The sequence below is a fragment of the Coloeus monedula genome (genome assembly GCF_965178545.1).
Source record: "Coloeus monedula genome assembly, chromosome: 3".
Classification (NCBI taxonomy): Eukaryota; Metazoa; Chordata; class Aves; order Passeriformes; family Corvidae; genus Coloeus; species Coloeus monedula.
This window is the reverse complement of record NC_138783.1, coordinates 43,004,052-43,020,969: the sequence shown is the minus strand read 5'-3', so window position 1 is coordinate 43,020,969 and position 16,918 is coordinate 43,004,052. Positions and strand designations below refer to the sequence as shown.

The window sequence follows — 16,918 nt, the reverse complement described above, 5'->3', positions numbered from 1 at the left end:
GTAATTACTTAACCTTAGTCCTTGGATCACATTTTTCTGCTACACTTTCTTAATCTGGAAAGCCAAAGCTAACTGTCAATAGTGCAGGCTGAGAAACACTTTTAGTTCTGTTAAAAAAAAAAAAAAAAAAAAAAAAATCAGTTCTATTTAGCAGCTCATTGTGAATGTATAACTTAATTTTCCAAAACACCAATTAAGTAACAAATTGTGACTATTGTAAATTCAGTGTGTGGAATGGAAAAAAACCTCACAAAACCAAAACAATCTGACAAGCATTCTTATAGTTACTCTTTGTTCCACCTCTGATTCTTACTAAAGGCTCCTTGTTAAGGATTCTTCTTTTCTTTATTGCTAGTTTATCCCTCATTTTAAACATATCTACTCTCCACAGCTTATATTTCTGCACTTTGCTATCAGTTTATACTTTAATCCAAATGGTTTTACATTTTTCTATTAAAGAAATAGTCATAAAGGAAAACACTGGAAAATAAAGAGATTTTCCCATAAAGAGGATATTTAATCACAATATCAACTTTCTTTCACAGTTTTCAAAGCATTGGTGCTTCATCAAATACAGAATCATCTAATTCCAGGTTAAAACTGTGTTAGGAATGTGAATAAAGCACAACAATGAAACTGCTATATAATATATATTCTTTAAGAATACGTTTAAGATGGCTGTTTCTTCCCAGTTGCAAATAGAACAAGAACAAAGAAATGCCTCCCTGTTTACTCAGTGTAAGTGCACAGAATCACTCTGATTCTTTAGTTCAACAAGGATATCAGCTGTTTTAACATCCCTCACATCTAAAAATTATGTGCTTACATACACATTTATAAATTATGACTCCTTTGATCTATTAGAAGTAACATTTAAATCAAACCCTTTGTTAATTTCTTCATTTCAAGCACTGCATCTACACACCTAAAGCTGTAACATTAGCTAGCAATTTGGTGATTATCTCTAGCAGTAAAAGATTGAATGCTGATTGCTGCTATGAGATTTACTGAAATACAACAATAAAAACAAAAACAGTTCAAATTTTGTTTAAGGTAAAGTTAAGTCACCTTAAGGACAAAAGCACAAAGAACAATCTGCTTTGGAATTTCTTTCTAGGTTAGGAAATTCTTGTTGAAAAGCTGAAAAACTAGCAACTAAAAAAGCATTGAAAGTGAAAAAAACTGAACATGGCTGCTAGCTAAAAAACATGCCAAATATCTTAACCATGATGTAGGTGTGCCTAACTCAATTAGGCTTATGGATACACCAAAATAAACAGCAGTTTAAAACTGTTTGGAGAGAGAGAGCTTTCTTGCATTAGCTAGACTGACATATGGTAATTAGCTTCTTTTGGAACTTAGATACTCTGATTCATGTGTGACCTGTCTCTGATTTGAAGATCTATCTGGTCTCATCTCTTACATTACCTCACCTCATTAATGTAATAATGAGAATAAAAAGAGAAAAATTAGTCAAGTTCTCTTTATATTTCTTTACCTCTGAGAAAACCAGTTTCAAATAATCTGGTGTTTGCACATAATAGCCCACTTTCTTAAAAAAGCATTTAATGGAGTATTTTTAGATCAAATTAATTTTTCTGTAAAATTCACAGGCAGAAAATTTACCCTTTTGTGTCTTTTAACAAGCAAGCCTAGCATAAAACCAAAATATTAATGAGAAAAGCTAATTTTACTGCATGTCAAATATTTAATTCTGGAATAAAACTGAGATTAGAGATGTCCAGATCAAAGTAAATATAATGTGATAGGTAAGAAAGATTGCAGGCTGATTTGCAAAGATATGGAATGAACTGTTAATTTACTTACCTTTGCAAATCCATCTAAGCTAAGAAATTGCATTAGTGAAAAGAAATTCACTTGCACAGCAGGAAAGCTCTTGAGCCTAAGATCTAAACTTTTTTCAAATGCTCAATGCAATCTTTATTAAGCCATAATCATTTCCTAAGTCTCTGAAAATATTCTACTTTACACTGTTTAAGTAACTGGTCAATCAACATCCCACACACCACTTAAATCAAGTTGACACTTGTTGCAGAAATTCTTGTTCATAAATTAAAAATAAAATAAAAGCTCAGTTTTTTCCACAGGAATTAATATTACTGTGAGAATCCTCATTTCTTTTGTGAAAGGCTTAAAATAATTTCATATGCATTACCTCTCTGGCCAAATAATGTCCACAGACACTTCTACTAACAAATTGACAGAATAGTGTGGATTTTTCCAAATGACTCAAGAGTTCATCTTAAACTGATCTAAGGAAAGAAAATAATCATTGATCTCAGTAATACTTCAAAAACAATTAAACTGAAAGACTAACTTAAATCTACAATTACTTGCCAGATAACCAATAGGCAGCATCACACAAAGCCTGAAGAGGGTATTTTCCTTTTCTACTATCACAATAGTATTTACTTTAATACCTGAATAGAGGAAAAAAGGTGATAAACTGTTGCATACCTGTGGAACTTTTGCAGAACTGTTGCTGTTGGCAGTGCTAAGAATAGCTGTTACTGTGGCCTGCCTTCACCTCTGAAGAAGAAGGCTATGTCTTGTAGTAGTTTCTTTTCTCAGATTTTACTAATGAAGCACAAGCAATATGGAAAGAGGTGGCTTCTTATGAACAATAAGTAAAACAAAAACACATAGCACGGATTAAGAATTGACATAAAACGTTTAGGTACACTAGGACTTCTTGTTACATAATAGCACAAAACAGCAGACTTCTCAAAACTTTCAGCTGCATGATACTCTTGTATATCTGCACTGCAGATTTTGCATGCTCACAGGTTGAACAATAAAGGAATGTAAGATCTACAATACTGGAGACCTCAATCAAGATGCTGTTGGATAACATCACAAGATGAAGTACTTTGTATTTAAAAAAGCGTTTGAAGAAAACAAACAAACCTCCTGAAATGTACTTTGTTCATAGGGAACTCTTTGTCCTTGTAGCTGTTCCAAGGAAAGAGATTTATAGTGGATCTACCTTCAGAAATATAACGTACTTAGCAACTGCAGAACACGAGCACCACTCAGTGGAACTACCAGAGAAAATATTACTGGTAAAGTCAGTGTTACCTATTCATAACCCAGCAACAAAATAAAATTTCAGGTGATTCTACTAAGACAAAAATCTTCCTCAGAAAAATTTTAGGTGAAAGGATGGCCACCTTTCAATTATAGTCTCTGTAATATGAACTAAAGTTCTATCCTTACTATCACTTATTTGCTGGCTCTCTTTCCCACATACAATTATCATATTTTCATTAGTATCTTATTTCTTTTTCAAAAATACAAATTGTAATTACAAAAAGGAAGACATATGAGCTATCTTTTACCATTCAGTTTTTGGAATCACCAGCATCTCCAGAATAACCACCATTTTTCTCTCTCTGGGTAAAACCACTGAAGCCTGTCTGTCTCAGACCTCAAAGTATTACTTAGTCTTCAGACTTTAGAAATAAAGTTTAACAAGTTGCATAAAACTGGTCAGTTGGGCATTGACAACATACCTTTAAAATGTCAGCTACATTTACAGCTGCATAAAATACCAGCAGAGGATGTAAGATATCCCTACTCCCACATACAAATTTTTCGATTTTTCTGTATACATTTGAATTTTGCACTTCCCAAGAAAAGCTTCAAATACAAATGCTTGAATATTTTGATTTTCACTATTTACACACTGAAGCTAGCAAGTTTTTTGGAATGAGGAATTAAAACCACCCAGTCTTGTGGTAAGGCCAGTGGCAGCCCAACCAGAGTGTTTCCAAGGGCACTGCGTCCAGGTGTTACCCTTCTTCATGGCTGTAGAGCGCTGTGTTTCAGGTCTATGCCTAACCCAGTGCTGATACCACACCAATAACAGCAGTGTTTGCACAGCATCAAGGCCTGCTCTGTAACTCTGCTCCCCCAGCAAACAGGTGAGGGTGTGCAAGACAATGTGAGGACACAGTCTTGCTTGCTTTGCCTGAGAGGGCTATGATAAAAGCACCAGCTTCAAGCTTAATCTGGTTATTTGGGCCCTGTGTTACTGTAGTCCTGTCAGGTGTGCCCCTGTACCAAAGCAGCCTTACCCACTGGACACAATTCCTGTTACAAAACATGCAACAGCTCTGGTGGGGGATCCTCCAAAGGCTACCCTGTGGCCTCATATGCTGACTACCATCTTCAGAATGAGGGTCAACAGCAGATGGGAGTCACAGGAAAGAACTTCAGATTGCTGCAAAGTTTCTGTGCATCCTAGCTAAACATGACAATCCAAAAATGTACACTTGTAGTTATCATTAAAAAGGTGTAAAGTGATCAGACAGAAAGTTATCCAGTTGGGGTTTATCTGAATCTCTACCTTACAACACAACGTACTTCACAGCATAAAATGCTGGGAAACTCCAAAAATTGTGAAGAAAGATTCTCTAAGAACACAACTACTACTGTCATATCTGGTTAAATGCTTAAGGAAGATTCTAGAAAACTAGAATTCCAGTGAATCATAAATCCCAGTATGTTTCTCCTTTAACCCAGTCATGCACTGATGAACATCTGCAAACTATCTCCATAAACTACTTAAAAGTACACTTTGCTACAATCCTAATTTTGGTCCTGAAGTTCACTAATCTATACAGTCACTTCATACATATAAATAGGCCAATAACTAAATTTTGTAAGTTTAGTCTTTTCCCAGGAGCACCTCACATGTTCCTTCAAGATCCCCTCTCACTAAGCATTACTGTACATTCACAGAGAATCCATGTTACCAGCTGGCTGACACATAAAATGTCCATACTTATGGGACAAGTGAGTAACACAGTCTATGAAGTTCTCATGGAGATGGATCCCATTGTCCCTAGCTTGAAAGATGTCCCTGCTTCTACCTCACAGACACCAAATCCATAATTAAAGTACCTACAGATGCTGGTACTGCCCATATCATACCAGGATTCATGACCTTATTTTCCCAGGGTTCTGCTTCTCTAAATGGGAAATATATCCGTATCTGTCCTACGAGGCACCCCAAAATAAATGAGGAGTGCATTTAACAGTTAGAAATCCCAAATACATAATACATCCATACACTCTCTTCTAATTACACTAAATTTCTAGGACACAGATTGGTTCTTTGGGAAATGTGAAAAAGTTCAGTACTCAACCACTGCAGTATCTGCTTTGGTCACCGTGATGCATTACCTGGTAAATTAGTCTTCATAATATCAATGCCAACTTGAAGCTCAGGCTCAGCTGCAAGGACTGCATAATCACCTTGATGAGAGATATTGAAGTTGTAATTTGAATTGATCCTGAGTAAGTTATTGGCCAGGAAAGGTTTTCCTTTTGATGTCCTTTGCAACTGTACTTCATTCCAAGGTATGCACAGCTCTTCTGCAATTAATTTCCGCATCAGCAGGCGACCAGCCTATGAAATAAAATGGAAGTGATTCATACAGAACTGTCGTGCTATGTGGTTGCTAGAAAACCATCTGCCTAAAAAATGTGGGTTTATTACTGTTGATAACAAGTTGTGTATTTTAGCCAAATAATGTAAATTTCTCCCTTTTATAAAAGCTGAGTCAAGTCAGTTTAAGCAAAAGAGTTCACCAGAATATCAAATACATTATCACTATTAGCACAGTCAACACAAGACGAAAAGCAGTCCCAGCCTAAACAAATCACAGTAGTTCCTTTCTCTACTTTATTTATGATACTTTATGGCACAAATAAATACTTTTTACACCACCCCGGACAGTAAAATTATCTTGACAGCCTTCTTTTCAGTACATTCATTCACTGCTTAGGTGCACAATGAAATACTCAACAGCTAGAAGTGATAACTCCTTCCAGACTAATTAACACGTGTGTATTAAATTACTATGTTATTAGGCCAGATTTAAAACCTGAATCATATAAAACAGCTTTATTCTCCTACACATTACACTGATGTCTTATGTATAGTCTGCCAGGGTATGCTGATTTTGTCTCCTGACGAAATTTGGTATCACAATTTAGAAGATGTGAACTCTTTCAGAGTTACTACTGACGGGAGGCTGCAAACACCGCTCTTCGCTCCTCCGTGAAGCAGAGCTTCATACTTTTATATATATCCTATATATATACATATATATATATATATATATACTTTTATATATATCCTTTAGCTTTACATCCCTGAAATGCCCTTGCAGGGCATGTTTTCCTACGAAAAGTCAGGAATTTGGGCAACGCTGACTCTGCAGAGAGACAACCGCGTCCCCGCTCCCCATGTACCAAGGCGGCTTTGGCATCGCGGGCAAAGACAAACTGGCCGATGCGGTCCTTCTCCTCGGGCTGCACCAGCTGCGCGGCCAGCAGCCACTCCCGGCGGCGGGGTCGCCAGGCGCCGCAGGGGAAGGCCCAGCGCACGCTGCCCATAGCCCCGGCACCGCAGCCCCGGCACGGCCGCGCTCCCGGCGCCCTCCCGCGGCTCCGCCCCCCGCCGCCACGTCCCGGCCCCCGGTCCCGGCGGGAGCCCTATCGCAGTGCGGAAAGCACGGGGGCACCCGCCCCCGAGGGCATCGGCCAATTCTGTGTAAGAGCGTGCTGTGAGCGACAGCGGAATGCGCCAGGTACCGACCGATCAGGGGAAAGGCGGTGCCTGCGGCTGAGCTGCACCCGTGGTGTCGTCAGAGAGGAACCCGCTGAGGGAGATGGGCGGGCTCCCACCTGGAGTGACGGCCGGCGGAACCATTCCGAGTGCCAGTGGTAGTAGAATGACGCCGGAAGGAGCCAATCTGCTCGGGTCGCTGCTGCGGAGGGTGGGCCAGAGCGGTCGGTGAGCTGCGGGTGTTGGCTGCAGGTGGGTGCGCGCTGCTCGGAGGGAGCGCTCAGGGGGGACTAGCGCTTCGCCGGCTGCGGAGAGGCGGCAGTGCCGGAGACCGCCGCATGCCGCGGCCGGGCCGCGCTGTGAGAGAAGGGGATCCCTTTGCCCCATCCCGCCCGTCCTGTCAGAATTATTCCTCCCTTAGAATGAACGGAGCCGCCGCGGGACGCAGGCGCGGGCCTCCTGAGCATGCGCAGTAGGGGCGCTGACGCCGCTGCCCTCCCCTGGCGGGCGGGGCGGGGGCGATGGCGGCCGGCGCCGCAGGGCTGGGACTAGTGAGGCTGGAGACGGCCGATAACCCTGGCCGGGGTACAGAGAAAGTAGTTGCCCGCTAAGTTCTGCCTCCCTCGGCCCTGTGAGACACAAAGAGGTGGTTATGCCCTCGAGGGGGAGGTGGTCCTTGGTGGCAGCGCGACCCCTTGAGGACAGGTGATACCCGGCGCATCTCTGCCATTAGCGCATCTTGCTGAGGTGTTGCCGTCAGCGCATCCATTCGGCTGGAGAGCCGTCCGGGCCCCTGGCAGAGCTGTCGCGGCGGGGTGGGCTCTGTTTGCCTTTTATTGACTGTAAAGAGAAGCTGATTGTCCCGAGAGCAGATGCAACGCGCTGCATCACCCTGGCTGGGTTCTGGCTCCTAAGGATCTGTCTGAACAAGCGCCTTTTGTGTCTCGTGCTCATTGCTCTGTTAAGAACTCTAATGGTTGTCAGAACTGGATTCCCATGTGCCCTCAATTATAGGCCATCTGTAAATCCTCAAAAGGTAATAAATTTGCTTGCGCTTTGGTTCTGGAGTTGAACCATAGCTAAAAAATTAGGGCCTATTTGAAAATTTACAGCCTGTCTTTCTGTTGCTTGCCTTTAGAAATACTTGCGCTTCATCCATCCTGTATTGACCATGTACAAATGAGGCAAAAATACTGAAAATTCTGTTCTTGCGGGTATTTCTTACAGTCCTCCTTTTTTGTTGTTGTTTAGCATTCCCAGCTCACTGTTAATATGGAAAACTGCTGTTTCTACACAGGCCAGAAGGGCTTTGTGTCTAAAATAAGTCTCAGTTATAACTGAGTATAGATTGGTCTTTGCAAAATATTTTAAACACAGAAGTAACATTTGGATAAAAAAAAATCATCAAGGAATCAGTAGGGTATTTGGCTAATTTCAAAATATTATTCCTATTTTTCCTCATGATTTAGCAAAGCAAGGAATGGCATAATCTTATGTATTATCCAAACCCATAGACAAAGTTAACTGGCAGCAGAGGAGGATTTAACACAGTCAAGAAAAAATCCCAGGAAAATACTCTTTGCCAATATCAAACTCTAGCTGAGGCTTACGTTTCAAACTTTGTAGTCTGCACACTCTGAAGAGGAAATAGTGGCCTTATCTATATTAAGTTACTGATAGATGATAATACTAATGAATTGTGGATCTTACCTAGTTCCAAAAAACCCCTCAGGTTTGATTGATAGGTTTTGCTTGTCCTGCTTTCTACTTAAAAAGATTTGAACATGTAGCAAGTTTTTTCACTAGTGGATTAATGCTTTTTTTTAAAAAATAAGCTTCATGTGTAAGTGCAAACTGAAGCTCAAGATGCATTGTATAATATGTACTATAAGTATGGACATATTCAATATAAACCCAGATCTTTATTTTAAGTAAAACATGCTATGATAATAAATCATGCTAAATTATTCTCTAAAGATGCTCAATACTGCATGCATGTTTTGGAAAAAAACACATATTTTAATCACATGCAAAAGTGACAGACTATAGAAGCCATTAAAAGCTGTGATTTTCTTTTACAGAATTTGCAGTTATTACTTTTGCCAGGATTAGAAGTACAGTATGTAGTTTTAATTCAATTTTTTTCTGATAATTAAAACTACAGTTCTTGATCTTTTTTGGCTAAGAAAATCATTTGCAAAGGAACTTGATGAGTTCAAGAAATTTAATTTTAAGATAAAATCCAACCAGTTCTACTTCTTCTAAGTGCTTTTACTGCTTTATCTTAACGGGTTCATGTGTTTGTCCAGGAACATGCATTTAATGATCACTGCTTGCAGAATGGGAATCTTCCACTCTTGGAATGCTTCCAGGAATTAGTGCAATTTCCTTACTTCCTACTGGTACCATGCTGGGTTTTTTTCCGTGTTGATTTTTTTTTTTATCACTTCTAAAGAACACAAAGCTTTAAAGTCTCTGTGTCACCTTTCAATCTGAGAATACTATCTCAACATTTATTATTGATAAATGTCACTTTTGTGGATTAAATGCCTCAAAATGTCCTGTGCCTTTTTTTTGCTTGTCCTAAAATGATTGACTGAATATTATTTTTATTTGAAGTTCAGTTATTTATGAAAAACCTGTGAGTCTCAGTTGCATTGAAATTTCCAGGCAGGAAGTTGGAATTTTCTTAATGTTTTCAGTCTTAGGTGGTCAGTGACAATCAACACATTAATGGAATATAAAAGTACAGAACTTGTACTCAGTATTTATAGTTGAATTACATTTTAAACCACTCTTGTCTTTTTAGTCTTTTTAGCAATTAGAAGTGTCACCAAATCCTACAGATATCTGTTCTACTCATACTCATCTTAATAAATGTTAAATTAGATGTGTAGTGCAGGGTGGTGTCTTTAAAACTTGTTAACAAGTCATTTATTTCTCTCCTTTTGAATGGACAAGGAATGAAAATAGCAAATCGTTTTGATGGATATACAGTAGACTCAATAAAATATTTAATATTAGAGCTTCGAATGCTGATAATGACCTTTTCAGAACGTATATTAATGTACAGTTAAATTTTGTATGAAAAAACATAACTGAAAGTTTTATAAAGAAATCTATACAATGTCTTAATCTTCACTGTGCTTAATTCTTTTGTCGTAGGTACATAAAGTGTGCTGTAAAATACCAGCTCTTAGATGCACCTTTATTAAAATCCTGTTCCCTAGTAAGACATACAATCCAGGCTGGTAGAAGGCCATGTGATAAACGTAATGTTCCATTGAAGAACAATTTATTTCCCATAAGATACCTGCTAGGAAGTACTAAGATTTAATTTTTTTTTTTGATTATTGAGTGCTGTAGCACAGCTGTATTGTGCTTTCAGACAAAAGCAGATAGATTGTTTTAAAATTGTTTGTAAGTAATAAAAGTACAAAATCAGGGTTGAGTTTAGACTGGTTTTGCCAGCTGTCTTGGAAGAGGAGAGAGCATCTACCCACACAGTGTTATTTATAATTTCTGAATGGCCACACCCTTGTGCTGGGAACAGCTTCAGTCCTGTTAAAAGGCTTTGTTCCTTTCTATTGTCAGGCAGGCACAGCCCCAACGGGCTTTTTCTGGCAAAGTATGAACTGAGCTCTGTGTGATACTTACGTGTGCTCAGTACTTTCACAAAACAGCATTCCCTAGGCTATTTCAAAGTCATACATATTTGTATGTATATTTTTATCTTACTGTTATAAAGTGATCAAACAGTTTGATGTAAGTCTTTGCCACTGTCTTTCTGGACCTTCATCTGGGTGTTCATGCTTCTTTCTTATTACACATCCTCTGCCTAGTTTGCTATCTTTTCCTTGGTTACTCACTAAGAAATAATTGCACATCTTCCACCGTGCTCAACTTCATTAGCATATTTAAACTTCTGTAATCATTTTATTTATCAGTTGTAGCAGCTAAGACTATTTGGACTGTTGGTTTAGCAAAATCTTTTCAGCAAAAGTGTTTATTAATATACATACATTATCTGAGTATGATCAGTGCTTTGGTGGGAACTACAACAGACTCTGCACGAACAAAAGTTCATCTCTGCTCAAAGGTCACTTCACAGTTCTGTTTGCTCTTTCAAATTTAGTGGAATGGATGTGAAAACCATTTCTAGGAGGTGTATTGCACTGGTTATGATTTTAGTGTATGCCTGTATGTTCTGAAAATGTCTGTTTTGGATGTTTTTCATCTCCTTTATGAGTTTAACAGTATGCTGTGTTCACAGTCTCCTAGTATAATATCTAGGATTCAGCATATATACAGGTTATTAAATTGATAACCTAAAGGTCATTTGGACTTTACAGAGGAAAAGTAGAGGAAAATAAATTAAACATTTCAGTATCTTCTAGGTACAGAATTATAAGAATACTTAAGAAGGATTGTTGATGGTTCTAACTAAAAGACAATCATAAATATGTTATGTCCTCTATATATCCTTGGAAAAGGAGCATTAGCTTTGGTGAAATAAAACAATTCTGCTAGAAATTCAGTGAGGTTTTGGCAGCTGTTTGCATGCAATTAAGGTCATTTAAACACTTGTAGCTTTTTACCAATAGCTTAGATACTAAGAGGAATATGTGTATATCTCATATTTTGACTATGGTCTTATCAGAGTTCTCAGTGTGGTTACCTGTTACCTGAGTCAGTGAGCTCGTTACGTTCCAGACTGCTCCGTCCCTTACTGTCTTGGGAAAAGGACAGTGTTAAAACTGGCAAAGGGTTGTAACTAGGTGATCCCTAATGGCCCTCCCAACCCAAACCACTCTATGATTCTACAACAGAGGGGTCTTTTAAACAGCACAACTCATGAGGCAGCCCTTATTACTGGGTTTTGTGACAGATCATAAGAATGCTCTTACCCTGAGAGCTCCCTGGTGGTCCCTTATTTCATCCACCGTAATGACCAAAATAAGCTTACTATCACCAGCCTTCTGGTCAGCTGCTGGCTGCTCTGTGGCCATACACAGACTGGCCATTGCTTGCCACTCCATTGTCAGGCATGCAGAATGCCTGGCGCCTCAGCTGGAGACCTGAACAGATAGTTTTGAGAGGTACATATTTGTCCCCCACACATCTATTGTATGGGGTTGACCTTTACAACTGTGAAATTTGCATCAATTTCCACTGTAGCGGCCAATTGGCCTCTTGTTTGAGGTGGCTTACAAGGAAAATAAGCCAGGGCAAATGTTTAACTTTTTAGGTTTGTTGTTTTATTGGGTTTTTTTAGAAAAGCAGACTAATAGCTAAGAGGGCATTTGTCAGTGTAAGATTGTAAATGTCCAGTACAGGGAGGTTTTGTCAAGTGATGAGAGACTGGATCGCATACAGCAGTACTTGTGTCATGTTCTAGGAGATGCTGCAAGGCCGGTTGCTGAACAGCACACAGACATGTCTTAAAAAGCAAAAGTAAGAGATCACAACTCTAATGAACCATTTACTGGAGCTTGGTTCTTGGTAATCCACATAAAGACAGGCTTTGTCATTGGAATCCGGTGGGAGTTTATGGAGCAAATAAAAGGAGGGGTGTTCCCCAAGCATTCCTGAGCTGCAGACCTCTTCAACATATGTCTGCACCCCCTATGTTTCTTACCCCATTGTCAAAGTTGATCAAATATTTATAAAAAAAACTATTGATTAATTCATATGGCTTTGTAGAAGACTGCATGAAATAATTATAAATGCTAGTTGGCCTTGTTTAGCATACCAAGTTTTAGCTGAATTGTTAAGATAGTTTGGAGGGCTCTTAAAATCATCAACAGATTCAGTGAAGTGGTACATCAATAGCAAAATTATGAAATAAGTCAGGAATTGGCTACAAGAGATCTGGAAATTAAATCTTTTTAATACAGATTTTTTTAAATGGAGAGGAGGATGAATTAGGCTAAGTCATTGCACAGCATTCATTACTACATTCCTTAATCATGGACAAAACATTAAAGATACACTTCTGAATTTTGCTTTTAAGAAAATAATGAGATACTGCTATTAGAGATTAGGATTAGGATGCACTAGATGATTTGCAAATTGGACTAGTGACACAGTAATGAGATCTGAACCATAATGTTGTACAACAAATCTTGTATCAGTGAAAGAAATTTAGGATCAAACCAGAGTAAAGAGAAAATTGCAAGAAATAATAATGAAAAACAGAAATTCAGTCTTACAAGTGGACCTTTGAAAGTTTGACAATTATTCATTCTAATGAAAGTTGAGAGAGGATATCAACACTCTTGATAATTGTAAGAGTGAATAAGTATACAAAGGAAAATTAAGTCAAATAACAATTTTAACAGAAGAATAAATATATATAAGCATTAATAAATTGATTGTGTAATTAAGAGGTTTACAGTCTCTACACCAATGTACTGGAATAGAGTTCTTGTGGTAATAGGTTGGTAAAAGAAAACTTTCTGAAACATGGATTGCGTGTATGAAAGTGATCATATGATGTCTTGCCTAAAATAGCATAGTTGGACTTGATTACAGTAGATGTTTCCATGTTCTTTATAAAAATACAAATATTACTGAAATTTTACCTCCAGAAAGCACGTTGTAGGTTGGAGCTTGCTGTAGAAATTACATGTAAGAGGAGAAAGACATCTAGTATCTATTGTCAGTTCCAGAATTTTGCAGAAAGGTTTACGTTTCTTTTAGAAGAAGTGTTATTTTACCTGATGCCAAATTTAACTTTGAAATTCACTTACTTTTTTAACAAAGGTTTCATTCAAATGTGGGAAATTAATGTTATTGAAGCAACTCTGCTTTTGAAGATTCAGTCTTTTGAGGAGCAGGCTTTTAAATTCATAAGAAAAGGGTATTCTAGAAAATTCTGACATATGAAAAAGTTTTATGATTTATGGAAGTTGGGGTTTATGAGGCCATACATTATCAGAATAAATGGTGGTCTTGTTCTTCTGTATTTTCCTAGTTCCTCAGGCTTAGAATGGAAAGAGTGAATACGTTGAGATTGTCTGGCCATGGGAAGGAGAAGATGCCTGCTCCAAGGGTGCCAGTGCTGGCAGCAAGATCACTGGATCTCTTCTATTCCAGGAGACATGGAGGTCTATTTGTGGTTGGAGCTACCTGACTAGATAAAGTATAGATCAGTCTGCTGTGAAAGTACCTCACATGAAGAAGACTGCCTGATGGTTTAGTTTGCTCTGAATGTATCATGTCATCAGATAAGCCTTTCCATGAAATTAAAAACCAAAACCAGTATTTTCTTGTTTCTGGGTTTTGTTAGGAATTTTTTGTCCCCTGTCAATTCAGGTGGGCCCTTACCTGTTGCTGATTCTAATTGGAATTGTGGAAGCAAAATCCTGGAATAAAAAAAATCGGAATGTTTCTTTAAGCTTTAAAATAGGCAGTCTTGACTCAGAGTTGCAGTAAGGGCAGTTTATGCATCTGGAATATATAAATAGCTCTTTAAATAGGTGTAAATAAAATATACTTATGTTGAAAGTTTCTTTATGTTGACAAAGTGGAGTAAAATATTTTCATTGTAAAACCCAGTTAAAGCCAATTTACCATAGAAAAAACCACACTTCAGTGTAGGGATTTTCATCACAAAAAAAGACTTGGCTGCGGAAAGGGAGATGGTCTTAAATTTAAATGTGTTCTAAAGCCAGTTAATTTACGCCACTGTAAATGAAACTCAGAGTGGGCAAACATAAAGCTTCCTAACAAGAATAGAGGTACATGACAAAATCAGTTTCAACTGAGTAAACACTCAAAGGTGTTCTGTCACCAAATTGTCTCTAAATGACCCTATTTGGTAAGCCCCAGCAATCCTGTGATTCAGCCAGGCTGTTGGTGTTTGTATTCCGTTATTGCAGTCCAGAGTGCCTCATGGGAATCCACTTAGGAAGCAGTCTAGTAGCTTGTGTCTCCCTTCCACTACAAGCTGTAGAGTGATGAGCCTTTTGGAATGTAAAATATGTAACAAAGTTTTCTTTTTCCATCTTAATTTTACATAAAATTGTAAGAATTTGGGGGTTTTTGAGGGTAAGCCTAGGACTAGTCTTTCTCTTAAATGACAATTAAACACACTCCTTGATGTGCTTCCTTTGGATTTTACTGAAAAAATTCCTACAGGTGGGTATTATCTGTAGAATTGTTCTCTGATATATGGCAGATAATTTACTTTTAAAAATATGCCATGTGTATATATTTTACAAAATAGTAGTATTATCAAATTCAGTGTAAAAATCACTTATAACACAAATTTCTAACTGTGCATAGGATTTACAAACTAAATTAAATGCTGGGAACTTCTTTGTTTGTTTTACAGTGTATTGATTTTGCTTGTTTTTTTTTTTTTTTTTAATAATAAGACTGTAGAATCAATTACTTATTTTTCCATTTCAGGAATAGATTGAAGAAAACATGGCCAATCAACGGGATTACATTAGCAGACCTATTTGCAATGGAATTTCTGTTCCTGAAAATAAAATCAATTCCTTAGTGGCTGAAGGTCATGGACAACAAATTCTAAAAGTACTACAAAAGTTCAGAGAACAAAATATATTTTTTGATTTTAAAATTCTTGTGAAAGATGAAATAATTCCCTGTCATCGTTGTGTACTGGCAGCATGCAGTGATTTTTTCAGGTAAACCTATTTTTGGCATGAATATGCAGGAAATAGATTCTAAGTTCTCTGGGAGGGAGGGAAGGAATAGAATTAAAAAAAAAAAAGTGAAAAAAAATCACAACAATTTACATATATCTGCAGAGTTTTGAGCAAAGCATTCAAACATCATTTTAAGGGTATGCCAGTTCTTTGTATTTTCAAAAAATCACAAGGACTCTGTGAATCAGATTCTGACAGCAATCCAAACTCTGAAATACAAGTTTCAAATCATGTGTGGTTGTGCTGTTAGGTAGAACTGGCACAAGTTAAATATATTTAGGAGTTACCTGTTGCCCATATCAGTTCTTGAAGGTCTGCAAGGATATTGTTTGACTTTTGACACATTTATATTGCGAAACTTAACAGATTGACTACAAATACATCTTGTACTGAGCAATTGTGGATAAATTGTACATAACTTTTGAATGGAACTGGTTTTTGTTTGTCCAAGATGAGTGCTCAGTGTGGTAGAGATTGTCTTCAGAGGTATTTAAACAGATATGCATACTTTTCCTAAACTACAGATTTCAGCCTTTCAGCATGAAATGGATCTTCCTTCTGGTGCATAAAGCTATGTATTCTTAAAGGACAGCCAGATCATTCACATACAGAATATTAATTTATAAAGAAACCTTGCTAACCCTTTTATTAGAAAGGTTCACACTTGCAGTTCCACACTGAAAGTGTTTCTGAACACAGTTAACGAAAAACAGAGCTAAGACTCTAACAGAAAAAATGGACTCCTGGGAATGAGTTAATGGCCTCAATTCGGTTGCCCGTACATAGGTGAGTGTTATTTTCAAATGTCCTGGAACGTACCATGGTCTAAGTGAGTCTGCCATATATGACAGAAGACAGTTAGATGTGTTCTAAGAATTACTGAAAAAAGAAGAAATGCAGATGAAATGAGTACTTTCTCCACTGTAGCAGCAGATTTGTTTTTTTCTCTGACACACAGAACTACTTCATTTGTTTTTAACTTCTTGACAGCACCGAGATGATCTGGTAGAACGAAATATTAGGATGAAATAGCTTCCAGTGGTAATTTTTAGAACTGAAGTTAAGCACATATGGAAATGCATGTGTCCTTTTCATTACTTACAGACTCTGCAGATTAAAATCTGCCAGGAGAGATCTCTCCCTGCTCCTAATGGTTAATACAGCGGATAATAGCAGCCATCAGATTCATAAGTTGTCCTGGAATGCAAGGCCCATTTTTTACCTTCAAGGAACAAAAATTATCTAAATCCACTAGATACATTTTAAAATGGAACACATTTTGTCTTTCCTGTCCTTTGGACTTCTCTTAGTTTTGGCTTCATTGTGTAAACCCAAGATTCAGCAATATTTTGATCCTTACTTGTTAGCTTCCAGAGTCAAAGCCTTTGTCTACATTGCTTTCCTTCTACTGGTATTGTTCAGTTGCTATTTTACTCCCTGATTAGAGATTTCATAGCTCTTGGGTTAATGAGGAAAGGATTATAAGGGTCATCACTTAGTATGCAAAGAGGTCTTTGGGACACAGGTGTCTTACTGTAATTTTATGTTCTTGTTCAGGAAGTCAGGCAAGTTCCTGCTTTACCAGATGTTCATGTCCCAAAGAGTATGTGCTATACACAGTGATGTTTTTTTCTCTTTGGCT

The 16,918-nt window shown here is 37.9% G+C and overlaps 1 protein-coding gene across 1 annotated transcript in view; it reads right to left on the bottom strand.

Annotated features, from left to right (window-relative positions):
- Window positions 1–6,459, bottom strand: part of AASDHPPT (aminoadipate-semialdehyde dehydrogenase-phosphopantetheinyl transferase) — a 28,099-nt gene extending 21,640 nt beyond the window's left edge. Inside the window, exons 1-2 of the mRNA XM_082277686.1 lie at window positions 6,283–6,459; window positions 5,209–5,434 (exon numbers count right to left, since the gene is read on the bottom strand). Coding sequence (XP_082133812.1) covers window positions 5,209–5,434; window positions 6,283–6,426 — 370 coding nt within the window. The 5' untranslated portion in view covers window positions 6,427–6,459. The remainder of the gene's footprint in view (window positions 1–5,208; window positions 5,435–6,282) is intronic.
- Between the last annotated feature and the right edge of the window lie 10,459 nt (window positions 6,460–16,918).